The 24,580-nt window shown below is 32.3% G+C and overlaps 3 protein-coding genes across 13 annotated transcripts in view; 2 read left to right on the top strand and 1 right to left on the bottom strand.

Annotated features, from left to right (window-relative positions):
* The window catches only part of LOC127835450 (uncharacterized), a 354,496-nt gene that overhangs the window by 155,737 nt on the left and 174,179 nt on the right, over positions 1–24,580 (bottom strand). The gene's annotated exons all lie outside the window — the stretch shown is intronic.
* LOC127835446 (uncharacterized) overlaps positions 1–24,580 on the top strand; it is a 41,030-nt gene that overhangs the window by 12,687 nt on the left and 3,763 nt on the right. The window contains exons 1-8 of one of the 3 annotated variants that reach the window (XM_052361882.1): positions 17,576–17,710; positions 18,761–18,836; positions 19,036–19,128; positions 20,246–20,388; positions 21,044–21,092; positions 21,735–21,877; positions 23,789–23,819; positions 24,277–24,437. In XM_052361882.1, the coding sequence (XP_052217842.1) occupies positions 18,803–18,836; positions 19,036–19,128; positions 20,246–20,388; positions 21,044–21,092; positions 21,735–21,877; positions 23,789–23,819; positions 24,277–24,437 (654 nt within the window). In that variant the 5' untranslated portion in view covers positions 17,576–17,710; positions 18,761–18,802. Of the gene's footprint in view, positions 1–17,575; positions 17,711–18,760; positions 18,837–19,035; positions 19,129–20,245; positions 20,389–21,043; positions 21,093–21,734; positions 21,878–23,788; positions 23,820–24,276; positions 24,438–24,580 lie in introns of those variants that run through there. The other 2 variants (XM_052361884.1, XM_052361885.1) reach the window with 2 other exon arrangements.
* On the top strand, positions 800–6,165 carry LOC127835453 (BTB/POZ domain-containing protein KCTD7-like). 2 transcript variants are annotated; one of them, XM_052361900.1, is made up of 5 exons: positions 800–924; positions 2,133–2,185; positions 3,898–4,052; positions 4,573–4,807; positions 5,219–6,165. In XM_052361900.1, exons 3-5 carry the CDS (start codon positions 4,033–4,035, stop codon positions 5,930–5,932), a joined length of 969 nt encoding a protein of 322 aa, XP_052217860.1. In that variant the 5' UTR covers positions 800–924; positions 2,133–2,185; positions 3,898–4,032; the 3' UTR covers positions 5,933–6,165. The 2 variants fall into 2 exon arrangements, with proteins under 2 accessions (XP_052217860.1, XP_052217861.1); XM_052361901.1 differs by lacking the exon at positions 800–924 and adding an exon at positions 1,085–1,171.

Here is a 24,580-nt window from a genome sequence, read left to right as displayed (position 1 = left end):
TTTCATATAACATACTAAGTTATTATTTACCATCTTTGATTTTGATAATAATACTGTAACAACTATTTCTATATGTCCACGTGCAATTTAAATACAGAATGAGAAATCCTGATTGTTGTTGTTGTTTCTATATTAAATTCAGCATGTGATAATCAAAATCAGAATTAGCAATTCCATCAATCACATTTTCCCCTTATGCTAATGATACAATCGGGCCGGCTATCTCAGCTGATAGAGCGCTTGACTACAAATACGACGATCACGGCTCGATCCCTGAACTGAAAATTAACTTGTGTGGGGATTTGTCATGAAATCCTTGTTATGGCCATTCTACCCTTACCTTCGATTCAAGTAGGGCAGTGGTACATTACTGTTGTATTTGCATTTAATACTTGTTACCTAGCAATCAAAAATCAGTGTAATTTAGTTTACTTACCGCCGCGATGTGCCTGGAGAAGTATTAAAATGGCGAACAATCTAAACGAAACAAAACTGGTTACATGATGGAGAACTTGTAAGGCTTTCCACTGTCTCCAATAATAAAGGCATGAACATATACAATTGAATCTATCAGCATATACCACAAGTTTACAACATTTCACAACATTTATTGTGGTTTTATCCGAGATACAAGGCGATCAAATTCAATGATAACTCGGTTAGATGCTTTAAACGTCTCTGACTGGGTAACATCCCTTAGATGTATCGAGTTCTCGTACTATCGTTTTCCTATACCTCTCATACTTTCGTTATCCTGTTCTAATATTGTACTTTCGATTTTGTATTCCACGAATTTACTTTCGTTTGCTAACTGAGCATACAATTGCTACTTCAGTTTTCATTCTTAAATTGTCTACATTTAAGGTGTATGTTACATATGCAGAAAGTTGTCAATCTATATATATATATTAAGGTATATATCAGGTAAGTGCTGCTCTTTTTTTTAGATGATTTTGTTCACGAATTGTTAACCTTAAACGCTGATTTGTTGGTATGTTTTATTTGAGGAGGGGGGGCATGTTTCAATGTGTTATCGTCCTACGGATTGTACACGTATTTGCGACTGATTTATAAAATGATTTCAAATACAGCAGTATTTTATACCTGCATCTTATTGGATAGTGAACAGTCTAGTGGTGTTATCTTCGTCACACTTACCTAATTGTTACAGGTTTGTTTTTCAATATATAGATCTATTCACTTTTTCACCGATAGTTTATATTATGTTCTTCATTGTTCTTTAACATTGTATGTGTTCTAATTGTTATTTTACCGTTTTCTATAATTTAATTAACAATAATTTTAACGTTATCGCTCTATACACAAATCCCTTAAATTTGTGTTCGTAATTCATCTTAAAGTGTTAGTTTATCGCTAAAGTACCCAATACAGACCAATGGACTAAACCTTGTTTTAATTTGTAAACTATTTTTAGTAACATCGTTCTTTTTTGTAACTTTTCTAATGCATAGATTTATATAAAAATATATATAATAATATGAGTTTGTCTTACAACTTGAACTGTTATATAAGTACTTACAATATGTAATACTTTTAGCATTCTCTTTGAAAATATAAACGCATATACACTTTTGATCTTAATTACGTATGATAGGTATAATAGAGTTAAAAGTTCACTGCAACGTTCAAAATTTATCGACATGTGATTAGTGTGGACTTTTGTATAGGGTTTGCCATGTCGTTTTAAGATGTACAATCGATAGGACATAAACACATCGCGAATCCAAGATAAACAACCTTTCGGTAGCGTGATGCATGTGTTTTACACACCAACTCGTGTGACATTAAAAGGTTGAATTATCGACGTATAAGGAAAATTATCAGTGCTTGCTAACAAAGTAAAAACGTTCATGAGTGTGATTCAAATAATTAAATAGAATACAAATATAAAATGATATGCAATAAACTATGTATTTCAAACTGACTGTATACCAACATATTGTGGCGTAAGTTAATGAAACTTTAAGTTGTGCACTTAATTAATTAATTTTGTTAATAGTCGTGGTATTTATTTAATGTGTACTTGTATTTTATATTATCAAAGGTAATGTTTGTAAATATAGCGTGAAAATAGAGAACATTTAAATGTCTAGTTGCTTTTTTTCTTCCAGAAATTTGACCGTTCCTATAAACTATAACAGTGCATACGATTACGCCCTGAAAGGTTTGTGCTTACTATTCATAAAAGTGTTATTTTATGTAATATATAAAGGATATTTGTTTAATTTGGTGGAATATCGAATTTAATTCACGAGTGATCATATACAATTATATTTTTAAGAATGGCGCAGTGAATTAAAATCGATATTCCACCAAATCCAACTAATTTTCTTTTTATGTATGCTTACAAATGATATTTTTGCAATTGTTGACAATTTAATTCCCAATTGGGCGCCCTCACATGTTATTAAATGTTTGTTCAAACGAAGCTAATTCGTATGTTTTTATAAACATTCGATGAACAGTAGTCGCCCTTGGTAAAATTGGGGGTCACATTAGGGAAGTCAAATATATCTAAAAATAGTTCCAGTAAAACATTGAAAATTATCGATAATTGTCACTGTTATTTTTCACTGTTTGAAACAGTTAAATATCAATTTTAATTCACTGAATATTCTCTATAAACCATCGAAAATCATACAATACATACAGATTATTCCAAAAGAATATATTAATTGTGTTACTTGTGGTATGCCGAGAGCGCAAGAAACACAGCTGATACATACTCTTGTAAAAATCAACTTACATTAATATTTCATCATATTTTATGCTCAAAAACTTGAAAGTTGCATTTGCATTGTCTTGCTAGTGCGGTGATGAGGTAATGGTAGCCGTAATGTTTATCGACTTGTTTTTCATGGATGGAAATAGCATGCATTTTGTTATAATTTTAAACAGGTAGATCAATATAGTAAACATTCATTTTTGATGGAAACATATTCGATGTTCATTATTCGTGATTTTAAATAATATAATATACGATCATGCATGTATTTTCAAGTGTTGCCTGGCTCAGTGTGAGGTTTGGTATGCCTTTAAGGGACCTTTTCACAGATTTTGGCATGTATTGGAGATTGTCATCAAATGATTTATATTGATAAATGTAAACATTTGATCTAAAAAGTTCCAGTAAAAAATAAGAATACAATTAAAGAAATAAAAACGTAACCATCAACTGGGCTCGAACCACTGATCCCTGAATTAAAATTCTAAAGCTTAGACAGCTCGGCTTTCCGTGATCATACAGTAACTAATCTATTGTAATCCTCGTAGTGTCTTTAAATATAACGACAACAACAGAGCTCTTCATATTATTTAATCGTTTTGCGTTGCAACGCTTTATAATTTTCAGGTTTTTAAATCGTCAAAATAAGCATATATTTAAAGATTTTTTAAAGCATGGTAAATGACTGTTTCCTTACAAATACCAAAACTTCAACGAACATTTGCCATTCTCTTTTTTCAGTTTCCCACAATACAAAATGTGAAAAGGTCCATTTAAACTGGTCACATCCACAGTTCGTTGCATTGTAACGTATAGATTATTCGAGTGGTAATTTATTTTACATACACGTTTAGCGAATGTTAGAAAACATATCTTTCCTGAAAATTATTCATGAGTTTTATTTTTAACTTACCATTGACCTGTTCTTGCTGCTAAGTTTTCGCTAAACATTGAAAACATACCAGAAGGTTACTGATTATGTCAACAGTTTAATTTTCGGTCATGTTTTAGCATGTTGAGTTTATTATGTCCATTTGTTATACTATTTCAAGTATTTGAAAGATTAGTTTACCATCGAAAGCATTGTTTAAGTTATACAATTTTAGAACGTGCTTTTAAATATGCATCTTCAGTTTTATTATGCATTTTAGGGTTTACACCTGATAGTTGCCGCGAATCATATGGGAGGAGATTCCGATTTACAAAAGGAGACGAAGAAGACGAAATGTTAAGTGAAAAACAAACAATAAAGAACAACTTCATTTGCATAACTACATTAAAAGAATATGAGGATTTTAGTCTGGAGGTAAAGAATGTTTCATCGTTTTAAATTTGTGTTGTTAAATTATCAGTGAAGTATATACATTATGCATGTATCGACATCATATTCGCGTGAAATACACAATACACGTTTAGCGAGTGATACAACTTTAAATTACTGTATTAAATGGATTCATTGTTGTTGTTTTAAAAGTTGATTAACTTATGGATATGATATTTAATTTCCCCCGTCATAGGCGGAGGGATATTGTTTTGGCGTTGTCCGTTCGTCTTTCCGTCCGTCCTTCTGTCCGTCTTTCCGTCTGTCCGTCCGGAGCCATATCTTGGAAGTGCGTGGGCGGATTTCATTGAAACTTGGTATGAGTATATATATATGGATAACAGGATGATGCACGCCAAATGACAGTGTACACCATCTGTAAATTACGGAGTTATGGCCCTTTGTATCTTGAAAAAAATCTTTTTTGAGTGTCAAATATAACATTTTGTGTCCAGAAGCATATTGGCGGGGGATATCAATTCAACGAATTTAGTTGTTTTACCAGGAATGGCGATTTGCAGATCTTTTTGTCCACATCGCATTCCCTCTTCAGTGCAGCTTTTTGTCCTTCTGTAAATGTGTTACCCGTTACGTCGGAATCACCTAAAACCACTACGTCACATACGCATTCAACCAGAACGTCATTTAAGGCTCCAACATTAACGTTACCTGTGCCGTCAACCGAAACTGAATCGCAAGCATTTGAGCAGGTGCTGCCAAAGGAAACGTGTACCAAACAGGTAGTTTTTAGCAATTTATATTAATAAACATGTTGTGTTCAGAGCATTCAGAATTATTCTTCTTCAATGTAAAATACATTGTAATGTTTTTGTTCCGATAGTTCATTGTCAATTTATCACAATTTTGCCACAAATAAAATACAAACGCTACATTTTGTTCGCTATATGTGTTTATATAGTATAGAAAATATACCAGATTCGATGTTAATATCTCCCCAAGACGGTGGTCAAAGCTTTAATCATTTGTATGGCTAGTAGTTTGCTTTTGTATTTTCCTGTCCCGTTTAGCACAAGCTGGTGGTTACAATTATATATCCCCGTATTATATTCTAGAGTGTCAGTATTCCTATATAAATTATCAATGCGCGATAAATTTAATGGTTAGTATACTTTATCAAATGATGTTTTCAGGTACCGGATGTACTGGAGCTATGTGTTGGGGGCACCCACAGGTACACGACATTGCTGGTTACCATGACACAGGCAAAGGCAGGTGATCTTGCAGAAATGTTCTTAGGAAAAGTGCCTTTACATGTCATGACAGATGGATCTTTCTTCCTTGACACTGACGGAGAATCCTTCCAACTGATTATTGAATACTTACGTGACGGCCGACTGCCGGATATGGACGTAGATTCTTCGAAAGGCACTTGTGAGGAATTGTTACTGAAATCTTTCCAAACCGCTCGAAAGTACGGGTTACATGAATATCTGCACGATCTTGACCAATATGTTCCTATTCAGCGTTTCAAAGACCTTGAAGCAAATAAAGCTTTTGTCGAGTTCTATGTGAAACAGATTTTATGGGCGCTCAATAAAACTGATCTTGAACGAAATGGAAAGTTCGCAATCCTGTTGAAGTCAACTAATTCGACTGTTATCTCTGCTGCGTGCTGTAAACATGTCTGTCAGTTTTCCCCTCATGATACTGTTGTTCACCTAACAAGGGACTTTAGTTTGCGAATCTTGATTTTGTTGTGTCAGCGTCTCCGTTGCCTTGGTTACAACGTCACTACCAATGAAGAAAGTTGTGTGTTTAGATGTTCTACACACGAGGAAGGAGACGACGCTAGAAAGGAATGCACAAGCAGGCGTCATTTGTTGACGTGGTTTTGTCGGATTTAGAAATGCAGCAACCCTGTTGGATTGCATTAGATTTATTAAGTACCAACAGAGCTTGCCAACGTTTACCTTATACCCGTGAACTGTTTAATCATAGTTTACTCGATTGTTTTGTGTCCTATACACGCGGGTTTGTTCGTAATTTTGGTTTATGAAAACTTGTCAGAACGTGAATGGCATGGGACCCTTATGTAACATGTTAAGTTCTAGTTATTGTGTGTGTGTTTTCTATCAAATGCTTAACATTAAGTGTTCTTATATTTGATTTGTATTATATATTGGAATTAATTAGTTTTGTTTTATTTTGAGTTGTTCTGTGTATTGTTTTCATAATATTAATATCATATTTTTTTTACAAAAGAACAACGCAATACGCTTGAGTACTTAGTGTGTACGCATTTTAGACATCTTTATTCAGTTTTTAAAAAAGATGCCTAGATATTGTTATCCAACCATTGCACCTGTTTTGAAATAATAGGATTTAGACCAAAGTAATTGTGTGTTTGTAATATAACTTAAAAAGTATGCATGCGCGTTTTAGAGAAACGCAATTTATTATTATCATCATTTTATTTTCTTGACTACACAATCTTTAAATGAACAAGGGTCGTAATGACAATGTCTAAGTTCTCTTCAGTCATTTAAAAACTAGTATAATAAATAAGTTTACCGTGTTTATTTTTTATGGAATATACTGTAATGAATTGCGAGCGTTTCGGTGGTCGTGTTAGCTAAGGCGTCAAACAAGCGGTTTGGTCAATAAGTTAAGTTTGCATTCACCAATTTTATGAAACATGTAATATAGCAAGTCCGCCTAAAGACAATGCGTAGGTTTGTATTTGGGACCAGTCGGGTCCCCTCCTTCACTTTATTTGTTGGTGAAAAACTGAACTGAAATTAAGTGTGTACTTAATTAGATAAAAATCGATTTTTGCTCAGTGCATTCTTTTCTAAATAAAGGATAAACGTAATTCTGCCTAATATATTATAAGTTATTATGTGTATGTAGTCTCCATGCATAACGAGGTTAGGATCTCAAGTCTTGTCAAGATCGAGTTCACTCAAACTAAATTGGAATAACTCATTTCACTTAATAAGATCTTGGATTGAGGCATGCGATGTATTATAGACAGATTATACGCAGACCTTCCATGGTCAAGCAAAGTTAATAAAATAAAACTTATAAGAGTAACTTAGAATAAGATATATATATAAATTCAAATAAGTATTCGTGGTGTTAATAGAAGGTGACTGACCCTAAATGGACATTATACGAGCAAAGAGCAAAGCAGTGTTAATAAAAGTAAGCTTACTAGAGTTACTTTGGACAACTGGTTTAACTATAACTCTTTAAGATTTACATATATTCAAAGCGGACGATAAGTTCAGCGCCCTGTCTCGCAACAGCTTTTCTTAATCTTACAGTTTAACCCGTTGAACTATTTCAGAAATGAAAACTTATCTTGAAATATTTTCGAAGGTAAAAAAGGCTAAATTCCACTTACGATATCCTAAATGACACTGTTTAGTCAAACATTATGAGACATTCAGTAAAACAACAATCAAAATATATCACAATAAATAGTTAGGTTTTCTACACGCATACTAAACACAGTTGTGTAAATATAAGCTTCATGAACTTGTATGCACATCATACTTAACGCGCAACCATTCGATAGCACGTTTTTATTAAAATTGTTTAATCATTTTTGATAAAACACATCCGAATCACGAATGAGCATCAGTCATGAATGGTTATTACCACGCGAGAACTTTACAAGGAATATTGTATTCACTTACATCGTCCAATCAGTGCCATAAATTGTTGTTTACACGAATTTATGTACTTGCTTGTGGCAGAACAGTTTATTTGTAAGAATTTTTATCCTCTAATTCACTACCCTGATGAATTGATAACGTCGCTCTTCAATAATGTTTCTTTGTAATACATTCTGCAAATTAACCCTTTCCCACTTAGAAGCAAAGAAAAAAATGGCTATGTGCAAACAGCATAAAACCAGAACAGCCAGCAAGTAACTCGCAGTCTGTTCAGATTGTATGCTTGTTGCTGCTCATCAGTATCTAAGGGTTGGAAAAGAAGCCTTTAACACTTAAATCTTTTTAGATAGGTCTTAAATGAAATTTAACTTTCTAAGGGACTTCAAATGCTTGAAAATACGTATCTTAGTGGAAAAGGGTTTTAAATTATTATATGTATTGACAACTTAAATGCTAAAATGCAAATGACACAATACATATAATAAATAAAAACAAATTTGTGAGAAATAGTATATACTATTATCAAGAGATATCTCTTTATAAAGAATTTTGTATACATAATTATAAGAATGATAAAGCAAGCAAAACAATAAAGCATATTCCATTTAAATAAGACCAAATTTAATTAAATATAATATAAAAACACATCAATTTACATTTAATAACATGTGCGATAAAAAATATAATTCACTTCATTCAGAAACTTTTTATATGACCATGCAACAATCTTTATACCGGTAATGTGTCAGAAACATTATAAAACCCAAACAACAGCTATGTTACAACCCGTTTTGTAATAAAAACTTGAATTGTAATAATTATTACAAAGTGGGTTGCGATGCATTATTACATTTCGAGTCGACAGTAACAACCCGTTTTGTAATAAAAACCCGAAATGTAATAAATGTTATCATGTCCATTAAATCAGAGATACAGACTTGTTTAGAAGTTATTTTCATGTTTAAATTAGTTTTAGAGTAGGTATTGACTGTTCCCCCGACCTTTGTTTTTATAGACTCCATCAACAAATCATGAATGTAATAATTTATTTCAAAGTGGGTTGCGATGCATTATTACATTTCGGGTCGACAGTATCAACCCGTTTTGTAACAAAAACCCGAAATGTAATAAATTTTATCATGTCCATTAAATCAGAGATACCGACTTTTTTAGAAGTTATGTTCATGTTTAAATTAGTTTTAGAGTAGGTGTGGACTGTTCCCCCGACCTTTGTTCTTATAGACTCTATCAACAAATCATGAATGTAATAATTTATTACAAAGTGGGTTGCGATGCATTATAACATTCCGGGTCGACAGTAACAACCCATTTTGTAATAAAAACCCGAAATGTAATCAATTGTACCATGTTCGATAAAGTTCCAGATACAGTCTTGTTTAAATTCAATTTCAAGTTTAAATTAGTTTTAGAGTAGGCATTGACACTGTTTAGAGTAGGTATTTAGTAAGGGAAGGTATTCCCCCAATCTTTGTTCTTATAGACTTCTATGCACCATGTCCGATAAAGTACGAGAGACAGTCTTGTTTAAAGTTATTTTCAATTTTAAATTAGTATAAGAGTAGGTATTGACTGTTCCCCCGACCTTTGTTCTTATAGACTCCATCAACATATCATGAATGTAATAATTTATTACTAAGTGGGTTGCGATGCATTATTACATTTCGGGTCGACAGTAACAACCCGTTTTGTAATAAAAACCCGAAATGTAATAAATTGTATCATGTCCATTAATTTACCAGACCTTAGTTCTAATATTTTTTCATCAAACAATGGTAAATGTAAAACATATAATTAGGTGGGATGAGATGATGTGAGGGAGGGATGAAGGGAGGGAGGGAGTCTCTGATGGCGTTAGCTATTACAGTTCCCAGGAGTTTCAACATTTCCTGGCTGAATGGGACATCAATCATGTTCAAAAGTAATACAATAACAGTTTAAATCTTTTAACATAAAATTCAACAAAACTATCTGCACCGAAAACAAGCTCTTTATTAACAGGGGCGATAATATCATGCAATCCCCATGATTCAACAAATTGAGAGTAATTCAAAAAATCTAAATAATGACAAAAACATAGTAAGACTATCGATAACTTTAAACCGTTTTTATGATGTTTTGTTTGATTTTGCAAATGCCAAATAGCAATCTGGAAATAGATAAGATCGCTAAAATTGTGTAATGATTCTGAGTCAATATTTAACAAATATATAACAGTTTCATTGAGGGGACTACAAAAGGACATTCTATAAATAGGTGCGAAACAGTTTCAATATCTACAGAAATAACAATTTGAGATTTTTGAAATTCATTTCAGGTAAAGGTTAACGTCGGTCAAATACTTTTTTTTTTCTTTTTCATAAAATAAAAACGTCGGTCAAATACTGATTATTCAGTATTATGAAGTGATACTAATTTGATAGAAATTCCTATTATTTTATATTATAATATTTTATATACAATTGAACAATAAAAGGTACTTAATCTTGATGCATTATAAATTTTGTATCCAGAATTGAACAATATTATTGAATGCAATTGTTTATAAGCAAAGTTTAACCAAAAATGTTGTTCAAGGGAGTTAATACAAAAAAATGTTTGCACCTCTCTGTGCTATTAGAAGTCGGCAACGGTTAATCAAGGACGACTCTTAATGGCTATACTGAATTTTTGCCATGAAGAGACTTTCTTCAATTAAAAATATATATGCGGATTGTGTCGCTCCTTAATAGCCTGTATGGACTGCACAGGCTAATAATGGACGAAAATTTACACACATGCATTAAACCCCCTTTTCACAGAGTGAGACTTATTTGATTTAATCACTGTTTTAATTGTATTCGTACTCCGTGTTTAATGAAATGTAGGTATACTGTAGGCTACTTGTGAAAAAATTTACGAACAAGTCGGTCCTTTATATTGCAATTGCCTAACTTACCTCAGGATGATGAAACACATTTACATGACATAATTGAAAACTATAATTTACGCTCGATGTTAATAAAAACATAGCAGTAACCTCTAATACATGTATCTGAAAGTAACTGGCAAGTAGTACTACAATAAGAATGGAAGTTTGAAAGATGCCTTCAGTGTGCAACTCATTTTAAATTCACGTCAAGGAAAACGTAACAATGCAAAAATTAAACAATTAATGATCGTATAATCAATTTGTAGCACCGATTAGAATTATTCGCTAGTTAATTCGCGACAGTGTCGTGTAATCAATAGCTTTAAATAATACTTTATTAATATCGTTGTATTAAAACTTTGATATTTACAACCGTATGTTTTTTTGTTCGACTTAACCTAAGTAAAAATTAACAACTATGTTAGTTTGATTAAGGCCCTGCTTTTGCTGAATCAAGGATAATAATAATATAACATCCTTACATTTAATCAGTGTTCATAATTATTTTTAAAATGCAGAAGCATGTATAATTATACAATTTGAGAAACATGTGAAGTTTACACGAGACCGAATGTATACATAACTGAATGTTCACTGGCCCGATGTAATGTTTCACTAGACCTGAACAGTCAGTCTAGTAGTCACGGCGTCTGTTTCAGTACGATATGTTCAATAAAACAAATGAGTCGCCCTATGTGAAAAGGGGGTTTAATGCATGTGCGTAAAGTGTCGTCCAAGATTTGCATGTGCAGTCCGCACATCAGGAACGACACTTTCCGCCTAAACTTGATATTTGCTAAGAAGAGACTTTCTTGAAACGAATAATATCATAAAGGCGCAAAGTGTCGTCCCTTATTAGCCTGTGTGGACGGCACAGGCTAATCTGGGACGGCCCTTAACGCACATGCATTAAACCCCTTTTTACAGAGCAAGGCCCATTTCTATTGTATGTAAACCGCTATGTAGCTAAGCTTACTCAAACAGGAAGATCAATTCATTAGTCTTCTACATATGTCAGTGTCAAATAAACCATATTATATATATTTAACTCAATTTTAAATAAAAATGGCATACGAAAAGGATAGAACTCGAATAACTCGAATGAATATTTCTTTTAAAAGTTAACTAGTCTATAACTAATGCTCTATGGAGAAGCCAATGAGGGGACGGTATCTGTTTTATTAACGTTATACACAAGAAAAGGCCTCATATTTTCTCAGGCGGGGTAAGATAATACATATTAAATATTATATTCATGATATTAAATAAATTTGATTTTTTTGTACGAATTAATGTGTTTTCACAGTTATTATCCACAATATTTTTTTTAATTCGTTGTGTTTCGCTAAGATGATCCACAGTGGAACATGCATTCTAGAATATTAAAAATAATACTTAATTAATTATACTTAATTATTCACATACTATTCTGTTTCTTATGAAATGGTTTTGGTACCTTTGACGCAGTAGCGGAAACTGTGGGTCTATTATAATATACCGATACTGACGTTTCATATCGGAATGGCGCAGTTGTGAAACATGCCGCCAAGAACATTTAGTATTATACAATACACGTAGTATAAAATATATGCTGTTAACGCCATCTTTTTTTAATGTCTATTAAAACAGATACAATAATAAGTGAAACGTATTAACTATGATTATTATTTCCTTTTGCCTACTGTTAAAAATATTAAGGTGATCGAATGACTGTATTGGATAGAGTAAAAGTAATCAACCTGTGCGATTATTTTATATTATGTTGCTATTATCAATTAGAATATTCAATTTACATAAAAGAGACAGCAAACATATGTTGAATGCTAAATGATTAAAACAATCTACTCATTTTTTGTAATTTAAGCATAAGCATTACGTAATAATGTTACTTAACTAAGACTGTGTAATTGAACAATTTTGAAATTTTTAATAGTATCCAGCATTGAAAATATAATCGATCATTTAAACAAAGAGAACTTTTTTTGTAAATGAAATTTACCACCGAAATAATATATTCATTATATAATGACTTATTGATTCTATTCTTGAATGATTTTGACATGTTTGTTTTTTTCTTTTTGTTTTACCCACTATTTGTATACATCATTTTGTGTTGTACTTCTCAAATACATGTACCATGTCTTTGCTATCTCAAACACATACTGTGTATAGGCTATAAATTTGCAATATGCTATAAAATGCCGAATAAATGTTATGTTATGTTATGTTATGTTATGTTATTTTGAACATAGAATTAGTTTAAACCTATTTATTTTAGTTTAAACCTATTTATTTTAGCTCGATTGCATCGAAAGTCTAAGGCTTATATAAACGCTCTCGAGTCCGTTTCCTGGGCCTAGAACCAGTACTTGGTGTCTATGGGGGAGATCTAAAGAACGCTCCCACGGTGGGGATCGAACCCATGACCCCCCGGTCGCTAGGCGGACACCATATCCTTTACACCACGGCAACATAGAATTGACCAAAAAGGCTTAACAGATTTTGGCATGTTTTGAAGTTTATCATTAAATGCTTTATAATGATAAATGTAAACATTGGATCGAAAAAGCTAAAGAAAAAAATCAAGAATAAAATTTAAAAAGGAAAAAGTAGCCCTCATCAGGGCTCGAACCAGTGACCCCCGGAGTCCTGGAGTAAAAACCAATTACACTGCTCGGCCATCCTGCCATATATGTATGAGTGACGTATTTTATAATTTATATAAGCAATCTTCATAGTTTCACAATATTAAACGACAACAACAGAACTCTCCAAATTATTCAATCGTTTCGCGTTGCAACGCTTTATAATTTTCAGGTTTTCGAATCGTCAAAAGATGCATATAATGGCTATATTTGTAGACCATGGTAAATGTTCAGTATTACTGTTTCTTCACAAATATCATTACTAAAACGAAAATGTGCGAATCTAAAACAACTTTTCTCAATTTTGTCAATATACCAAAACGTGAAAAGTTCCCTTTAAGCAACAAAACCACATCAATGGCAAATGTATCTGTCTTCAAATATATAACGAACTTTTCATATATTAGTATGTCCACTTCAATCATTTTGAATGTGAAAAATAGACATAAAAAAGACCTTATTATACCCCCACAAACGAAGTTTAAGGGGGGGGGGGCGGGTTATATAGGAGTGAACTTGTCTGTCTGTCGGTCTGTTTGTCTGTCGGTTTGTCCTAAAGCGTTTAAAAGGGCTGTAAAATAAAAACTAACATACTTGTTAATAAATTAATTGTATTCACTAAAATATTACTCGAAAAAAACACCAGATTCTGCATATATCCTGACACTTATTCCACTGATCGGGTGTGTACGTTGGCCGGGGTGTTGGTGTGTACGTTGGCCGGAGTGTTGGTGTGTACGTTGGCCGGCGTATTGGTGTGTACGTTGGCCGGCGTGTTGGTGTGTACGTTGGCCGGGGTGTTGGTGTGTACATTGGCCGGCGTGTTGGTGTGTACGTTGGCCGGGGTGTTGGTGTGTATGTTGATTTAGTATATTGTAACCTAAACACAATGATAGCGAGCAGGCGATTTAGGTAGTTTATCTTGAATGCTTTGAGCTTCAATGAGCACATACGAGCGACGCGGAGAGTCAATAGCTGGTAGTTGTATTATTGCAACTAGTGATTTAGGTACAAAGTCCTCAAATACTTATTGAGCAGAACGTATGCAGGCAAGGATTTTTTAAGTTTGATGTAAATTTACAGGTAAGAACGGGTTAATTATATTGTTCTACAAGTATCTATAGTGCATTTACGTGTTTACTTATATTTAGAAAATGAGCACTGGCTGATTACAGACGACAATTTACTAACTTTGATTTGAACATTACGTTTACACTTTTAGAAGTTAGTATACACTGTGTATTCGACGTAGAATTATGTCGAAGATTCGTAGGCTATCAGAGGAGTTATAAGGCTATTGTCTTGTATATATTATGGTTTATACAGTGCCCCAGGTAATTATTTGGGAAATGGGGTTTTCACCCATTGACTTTGAAAAAAAGAGGGGTTTTCATTCTTGAAATATGGTGAAATTAGATATAAAAGTGCATACCTTAAAGTTATTGCTGCTTAACTTCTGTTGAAGCTGCACACTTGTATTGATTCAATAAAACTGTAAAATATCATAATTCACTTAAATAAACTGATGTTTCATAACCTCTTTAATCCTTGAAACTGTCCATGATATACACTTTAAATTAAAAAAAACCCTGATGTTAACTGATATCTTTGTAACTGTCAACTGATATTTTGGCGCAACAATCGCGAACGTCTTTCTACCTCTCTTAGACATTTTTATTTTTCGCATCGTAATAGAAACTGAAAGTACAGACGCTTTACAAATATATGCACAATGAGCGACGAATTAAGTCAGATTGAAAACGCATGAATGTCGTCGTAATTAATTTGGTCAGTCGCTATATTAAAATATGAAAATATTTTCGCAGATCGTTTGAATAACTTTTAATGTCACCCAGATATGTACTAATGCCTCGCAACCCACCAAGTAATAATTTATTACATTTATGTTTGTTTGATGAAATGTATAAAAACGAAGGTCGGGTGAATAGTCGATTCCTACTCAAAATTGTTTTTAAACATGAAACAATATTCTAACAAATCTATATCTCGGACTTTATCGGACATTGGACAATTTATAACATTTCGGGGTTTTATTACATAACGGGTTGTTACTGTCAACCCGAAATGTAATAAGGCATCGCAACCAACTTTGCAATACATTATTGCATTCATGATTTTGTTATGGAGTCTACAAGAACGAAGGTCGGGTGAATTGTCAATTCCTAATCAAAATTGTATTTAAACTTGAAAATAAACTAAAAACATATCAACATCTCTGACTTTATACGACATGAGCAAATGTATAACATTTTGGGGTTTTATTACAAAACGGTTGTTTCTGTCAACCCGAAATCTAATAATGCATCGCAACTCACTTTGTAAAAAATCAGTACATTCATGATTTGTTGATGGAGTATACAAGAACAAAGGTCGTGGGAAGTGTCAATACCTTCTCTAAAACTTATGTTAACTTGAAAATAACTTCAAAAATGACTGTATCTCGGACTTTGTCTGACTTAGTTACATTTATTACAATTCGGGTTTTTATTACAAAACGGGTTGTTACTGTCAACCCGAAATGTAATAATGCATCGCAACCCACTTTGTAATAAATAATTACATTCATGATTTGTTGATGTAGTCTATAAGAACAAAGGTCGGGGGAATAGTCAATTCCTACTCTAAAACTAATTTAAACATGAAAATAACTTCTAAAATGTCTGTATCTGTGAATTAATGGACATGAAAAAATATATTACATTTCGGGTTTTTATTACAAAACGGGTTGTTACTGTCGACCCGAAATGTAATAATGCATCGCAACCAACTTTGTAATAAATTATTACATTCATGATTTGTTGATGGAGTCTATAAGAACAAAGGTCGGGGGAACAGTCAATACCTACTCTAAAACTAATTTAAACAAGAAAATAACTTCTCAAAATGTCTGTATCTCTGATTTAATGGACATGATAAAATTTATTACATTTCGGGTTTTTGTTACAAAACGGGTTGATACTGTCGACCCGAAATGTAATAATGCATCGCAACCTACTTTGTAATAAATTATTACATTCATGATTTGTTGATGGAGTCTATAAAAACAAAGGTCGGGGGAACAGTCAATACCTACTCTAAAACTAATTTAAACATGAAAATAACTTCTAAACAAGTCTGTATCTCTGATTTAATGGACATGATAACATTTATTACATTTCGGGTTTTTATTACAAAACGGGTTGTTACTGTCGACCCGAAATGTAATAATGCATCGCAACCCACTTTGTAATAAAGTATTACATTCATGATTTGTTGATGGAGTCAATAAGAACAAAGATCGGGTAATACCTACCCTAAATACCTTCTCTTAATACCTACTCTATACAGTGTCAATACCTACTCTACAAGATTGTATCTGGGACTTTATCGAACATGGTACAATTGATTACATTTCGGGGTTTTATTACAAAACGGGTTGTTACTGTCGACCCGACATGTAATAATGCATCGCAACCCACTTTGTAATAAACTATTACATTCATGATTTGTTGACGGAGTCAATAAGAACAAAGGTCGGGGAAACAGTCAATTCCTACTCTAAAACTGATTTTAACATGAAAATAACTTCTTAAAAAGTCTGTATCTCTGATTTATTGGACATGATAATATTTATTACATTTCGGGTTTTTATTACAAAACGGGTTGTTACTGTCGACCCGAAATGTAATAATGCATCGCGACTCACTTTGTAATAATTATTACAATTCGAAGTTTTATTACAAAACGGGTTGTAACACAGCTACGCGGACTAACAGGATGTGAATATATGGTGAATATTCAATAGTTTACACATATTTATTTCAAATAAAATAAATTATGTTACACATAGAATTGTATACAACATTTGTAATATGTACACATTATGATGGAATAAGAACGACTGACAAGGTGTAGTTATTTTCCATCTGTATATATTCACTTGTGTTTTGTCGGACGAACATAATTTGGTTGTACATAACTAAGCAATAATAACATTATGAAGAAAACGAAAAACTCCGATGATAGAGTTTCATTTGTTAAGTGCAAGTAATAGAATGATATTTCAAAGGTGTAGGATATAAAGTAGCAGAATATACAATGTGATCGCTTTCATTAAACACAAAAATATGTGTGCAAATATAGTACCATTTTAGCGAACAAATTCAATGATAACTCGGTTAGGTTAATACAACTTTTATGACTGGATAAACTCCCTTAGATGTATCGAGTTCCGTACTATCGTGTTCCTATACCACTATTTTAATTTAGTACTTTCGTTTTCGTATTACACGAAATTACTTTCGTTTTCTCACTGAGCATTGAATTGCTACTTAAGTTATCAATCTTAATTGTCTTACATTTATGGTGTTTTTAACATACTACAGAAAGCTGTCATTACATTTATAAATATGTCTATGTATATATCAGGTAAGTGCTGCACATTCTTCATATGTTTGTTCATGATTTTGTTAACCTTAAACGCTGATATGTTGGAACGTGTATGAGGGGGAGGCATGTTTCAACATGTTGTCGTCTACGGATTGTGTATTTTCGACCGATTTATAAAAGGATTTTAAATACAGCAATATTTTCTACCTGCATCTTATTGGAAAGTTAACATTTTTGTGGTGTTATTTTCGTCACACTTACCTAATTTTTACAGGCACGTTTTTTCAATATATTTTAACTTTTCACCGATAATTTATGGTATGTTATTCATTGTTTTTTAACTTTTCATTTGTTCTTATTGTTACTTTTACCGTTTTCTATCAATTTAATTAACAAAACATTTAACGTTATGGCTCCATACGCAAATTTCCTTATCATTACTATCGTAATTTATCTTAAAATGTTATTTTATCGCACTCGCTAAATTATCCAAATCAGACCAACACATTAAACCTTTTTTTTAATGTGTTAATTATTTTAAGTGATATCTTTATTTTATGTAACTTTGTTAATATATTGTAAAAAAAAAATAAACATGAGTTTGTCTTAGAACTTAAACTGTTGTTTAAGTACTTAAAATATATGTAATACTTTTAACATTCTCTTCGAAATTATAAACACATATACAATCCTTGATCTTAAATATGTATCAAATGTTTAATATAATTTTGAAAATCACTTCAAACGTTCAAATTTATCGACATGTGAGGATTGTGGATTTTTGTACGTAAAACGTATAAAGCTAATTATCAGAACAGCTAAGTTCTTACAAAGTAAAAACGTTCACGAATGTGATTCAAATAATTAAATGGAATAAAAGTATAAAATGATATTAAACTATGTATTTCAAACTGACTGTATACCTACACAGTGTGGCGTTAGTTTATGTTACTACTTGATTAATTAATTTTGTTAATATTCGTGGTATTTAGTTAATGTGTACCTGTATTTTGTTTAATTTCAAGTTATGTGTGTAAATCCTGAGAAAATAGATAACATTGAAATTTCTAGTTGCCTTTTTTCTTCCAGAAACTTGATCGGTCCTATTACCTGTAACAGTACATACAATTGATGGCGTATCCTCCTAAATTTACCTTTAAACCAGGTAAATCAACACTATTTCAACAATTTCGCTAAAGCATACTGTATACGATATACCCATTTATAGTCTACTCGATTATTATCAAGACGTGATTTATTTAAGTATTAAATGCGTTAACCTTCAATAACAGACGTTAAGCCTCTTAAATCTGAGTACACCATATTGTATACCATGCATGAACGTCAATAAAATATATTGACAGAATATCGTGTGAGAAAAAGCAGTTCGAGCAGCTCAAGCAGTTCAAGCAATGAAGATGACGAGATAGATTCAGTTCCGCAAAGCTATTTAAGCAGTGAGTATGAACTTCGACCCATTACTTTTATTTAGTCTTCATAATTCAAATGTAGGTATATCAAATACATACAAGTAATTCCCTTTAATACCACTTTCAGACACATAGATCGTCATTTCTATTGAATGTATTAATTAATTTTGTTTAACGCAAAAGAAAATGAAACGATATTTTGCCTTTAAATTTGTGTTGTATTTATATGACAGTTTAATTTTAGCTAGTATGACCACGAAATAACGAACGTTAACCCATTTATGTCTAGCGCCTAGAAAAAAGGCCTTGGCAAACAGCGAAGACCCAGATGATGCGGCGTCTGATCAGGGTCTGCGCTGTTTGCTTAAATGAATTTCTGTAAGAAATATTCTAAATATAGAAATAAATATACTAGACATCCCTAATTTTGGAAATAAATTGATCCAATTTAGAAGGATTGGAGAGTCCACTAGGCATAAATAGGTAAATTTGCGTGTAGGTTGCAATGGAATAATAACGTTTTATTAGTAATAAATAGTTTTTTGAGGATAACCATACACTATTATTCATTTTCTCATACGAATAAAATTTAAGATTAAAAGCTATTGAGTTATTTATAGTTGGTGTTTATATTTGCCCCTTCCTTGGATATCCTGTTTTCCTTGTATGTGTATTTTGGAGAACAAAAACGCTTCGCAGAAACCGAAATGTAATCATATTTAGTATTGTGAGGCTGTAAGCAGCTGAGCTTTGTTTTGTTATGTGGATGAAACCTATTAATTGAACGATCTTTCGCACGCTAAGTTTGTACGACAGTATTTGCGTACTTGATAGTTTAATGTCTTGTAAAGATGTAACGTACTTCTGTCAATGCTAATACTGTTAAAATATCTACCGAATACCTTTACGGTTCAAACTGCAGACTATTTAATGATAATTATATACCTTTTTAAACAATCGTCATGTGTACACAATACAGTCAAAAGTAATGCGAGCAAACACAACATGTGCTTAATACGTCATTCTTTTTTGTATTCTTATCTTGCTCTTATTTATGTTCTCCTTTTTTGAAATAATATATTGTTTAATAAATGTCTATTTTTACGATTGAATACATCTTTACTATGTCATTAATAATTTGCAGAAGTGTCGTTGTCTACATTTGGAATAAGCCTAGTTCCATACGCGGCAACAGATGTCATGAAAAGAAACGGTACCTCACAAACTATTTATACAAGGATGCAAGTCATAAGTGCAATGGACCAATTTAAACTCTACAGTCTTGAGGTAACAGTTATTAATACATATGTTTTTGAAACATTTTAAAATCTTGCTGAAAATGCTTTACTATCCTCAGCTTTCAATTGACAACATCAAGAACACATTTTGTTGGTCAATGTCACATTTACAATCGATTGACTTTTCAATGAACATTAATTAAATCATGATGCAACGTTGTATCAAATCAAGTATTGTATATCAGTAATATTATGTGATATGTTTAGTGTAATACTTTTGGTCCAAATATTAAGTTTGTCATTTACTCCTAAGGTATGACTATCTTTAACATACTGAATATCGACATTCCATACTTCTTCTCCAACCTCGACATATTACATAACTTGCAACATGAACATCAGGCCTCCGCACTTTTCTATCGTCAAATACATTCTTTTGGGGAAAGGTATCTTTATTCGAACCCTACTACAGAAGGAAAACGCCGCGCACAGTCATGCAGTATTGAGTTAATGGAATTTAGGGGTGCCTTAGTGTTGGACCCCGTTCGTGTAAAATTTGGTCCGATTTGCAAGATATACACTTGTGCTATTGACACACACTGAACAGTTTGTTGATAGATTTTGCAAAATGAAAATTACTAATAAGACTTCATTTGCATGAAGCTATTATAAAAGTATTTTATTTTAAATACTTTTTCATTTAGGAGCTGCGATACTTCGATGGTCTTTGTTACTTCGATGGTTGTTTCTTAGGTGAGTTCGGGCTACAATCACACCATGTATTGAAATAATTGCTCTTTGACAAAAACTTTTCACCGAAATGTTTGTTATATAGCCTTCCATTGTTGGCAGTGAAATATCACATCATTAATGAGTGCTTCACAATATATAATCCTCTTTATATAATGTAACATAATCACTGACCGACATTAATTGTATTTTAGATTTACTTTTAATCCTATTCAGTATTGTTAGGCTGCAAGAAGCTAAGCTAATTTTTGTTATGTGGATGAAGCCTTTAAAGTTAACGATCTTTCGCACACTTGGTGTGTTTGACTTTGTTCACGTTCATAGTTTATTTTCTTGTATAGATGTAACGTAGTTCTTTTAATACTTATAGTGTAAATTCTTTACCAAAAACCTGTAAGGTTCAAACTGCAGACTATGTAGTGGAACTTAATAATAAATATATTAAACAATCGTCTTCTGTACACAATGCAGTCAAAAGTAATGCGAGCAAACGCAACATGTGCTTAATACGTCATTCTTCTTGTATTCTTATATTGCTCATATAACTATGTTCTCTTTATTTGTTTTTATGGAATCATATATTTTAAAATAAATGTCTATTTTTGAGATTTTATTCATATGTACTATGTCATTAATAATTTGCAGAAGTGTCGTTGTCTACAGTTGGAATAAGCCTAGTTCCATACGCGGCAACAGATTTCATGATTAGAAACGGTACCTCACAAACTATTAATACAAGGATGCAAGTCATTAGTGCAATGGACCAATTTAAACTCTACAGTCTTGAGGTAACCGTTAGTAATAAATCCATTTGAAGTGTGTTAATATTTATGTTCCAATTATGTGTCAGCAAGAGATTGATAGGATGCTTATGGTTAGAGGTAACTGTCTCAGATAGTACACATATCACGTGTCATAGGCTCATAAGATTATTCCGCGTTTTTTGCAAAATTTACAAATCTTGCTGAGAATGCTTTACTATCCTCAGTATTGAAATGGCAACATCAAGAAAAAAAAATAATGAAATGTACTGAAGCAAACGATAGGTTCGTAAAAATACTGAAACATTTTCAGAATAAATCTCAAATTTAATTATTTAATAATCAAGCATGGATCGGTATGGTTCAAACTCATTCTTTGTTTTCGAACTAAATAGTTTTTATTCACATGAAGCTAATAATTTTTTGTAAGTTGTAGATTCAATGCATATTGAAAATCATATTTAAAAGGACTGTGCATATCCTTTTGGACTTTTGTTATTGCTGATAATATTCATCTATCTATAGGAAATGTTAGTTATCGATGATTCTTTATGTACAAATATACATCGTCTTTATGTTTATTTTTTATTCAAACAGGCTGTTAAATAAACAAAATATTTTTGCACAGAGTACAAGAGTTAGTTGTAACACATCACAACGGGATTATTTCTTGATTTAGGGTAAGGAGCTTACTTTCCATTGTGAGGAATGTTTTATCAACAAATTTGAGAAGTGGGAAGACACTATCCGAATGTTTTCTGACCATGTGATTATATCTGTAAATAAATTTATACAAACATTCATTGGCTGGTAATCGGCCGAAATTAATCAAAAGGTTCCGTTCCATTCCATAACATTGCGACGCAGTTCAGAGGAACAGAATTTGCGTTATAGCTCTTTATATTTAACATATTTTCCTATGTCCTTACACAAACTTCTTTTAATTTTGCACTCATGGTTTCCCGTCACTACACACTATGGTCATAATAGTTTTATTTAGAAATAGGTCTAAGCTAATATTTCCATGACCCTATGTAAATATTTTAACGCAAATGGTCTTAAATTTCTCTGCTTAAATTATTAAAAACATGCTGCATAATTGCACAAATGGCCGCTAGAACAGAATAAGAACAAGCGTTTAAGACATGTGTTTTTCACATGATTGACAATATTTGTTAAAAAAATGCACACATATTCTTTGGATCGTTCTCTAACAAAAATATGCAAATGCTTTTGCTTCAGTGGCTACCATTACACGGAAAAAATATGTCTTAAAGACTTATTCTTCTTACCAAACAATGCCACACAAATTTTCATAAGGTGGTCCTTTGCCAAATTACTCGCAACAGTTCCACTTTATTGCAAAATATACCAATTTGCACTCTTTAGTTTAATAATTCGGGACATCATATTATGTTTATCTGTTAATCCTATATTATACATATCTTTAAAATACTAAATATCCAATTTCCACACTTCTTCTCCAACCTCGACATGTGCTATATTTGCAACATGAACATACATCATAAATGCAATTTCCATAATTTTCAATCATCCAATTCATTCTCTTGGGGGAAAGGTATCTTTACTCAAACCCTGCTACATAAGGAAAATACCGCACACAGTCATGCAGTATTGCGTAAATTGTATCTAAGAATGCCTTTCTTCTCCTTCTTCTTCCTCTTCTCCTTCTTCTTCTTCTTCTTCTTCTGATGCAACAACACTTATAATAAAATATTTTGTGCCGGCGCTTATTGTGTTGAGCCTCGTTCATGTAAAAATAGGTCCGATTTGCCATTCACTTGTGAAATTGACGAACACTGAACAATTTGTTGATAGATTTAGCTTAATAAAAATATTCACATGACTCCATTTCTATGAAGCTGTTTTCAAGGGTTGTTTTTAAGTATTTTATTGTCAATACTTTTTTTATTTTAGGAGCTGCGTTACTTCGATGGTCGTTTGTTGGGTGAGTTCGGCCTACAATCACACCATAAATTGAAATAATTGCTTTGTTACAAAAACTTTTAATCGAAATGTTCTTGGTATTGCGTTTCATTGTTGGCAGTAAAATGTTCCATGATAAATGAGTGCTTCGCAATACATTATCCTCTTAAATAGGATAGCAGAGTCACTGACTGACAATACTATTACCTAGATTTATCGTATCTAAGGCTTACTAGGTTTTTGTTTAATATAAGCTCGATTATGTCGAATGTCTGCGACTTATTTGTTTCGATTCCATTTTCTAAGTACATTATATCTTTTGAATAAGCTCATTCGAAAGCTTCATGAGAAAGTATCGATACTCCAATTCTAGGTTGGATACCACAGACTATAGCTAACAGTGCCTTTGATAGTTATCGCGATTTTTTAGTTTTTAGCGCAATTGGTTTGCTACATGCATGTATATTGCATAATTACAGAAACAACGGCGGTAGTCGGGCCAAACACGATAGGTAAAAATCAGCAATTAGTATATCCCCAAGGCACAGAAGAAGAAGAAGTCTTAGGAGAGAAACAGACATTAACAACGAAGCATTTGTGTATAACAGCTATTAAGGAATATGAGTATTTTAGTTTAGAGGTACATACTCCTCGTAATACTTTTCTTTACATACAATTAAGCCTATTTTTTCCTGACTTATTTTTTTTTTGCTAACTAGCTATTATAACACTGCCATGTAAGCATTGTTCATAACTATTGGTTATCGTGTTTTTATGTCATCA

Source organism: Dreissena polymorpha, chromosome 6 (assembly GCF_020536995.1).
Source record: "Dreissena polymorpha isolate Duluth1 chromosome 6, UMN_Dpol_1.0, whole genome shotgun sequence".
NCBI lineage: Eukaryota > Metazoa > Mollusca > Bivalvia > Myida > Dreissenidae > Dreissena > Dreissena polymorpha.
The sequence above is the reverse complement of the archived record's forward strand: the minus strand, read 5'-3'. Positions and strand labels throughout refer to the sequence as shown.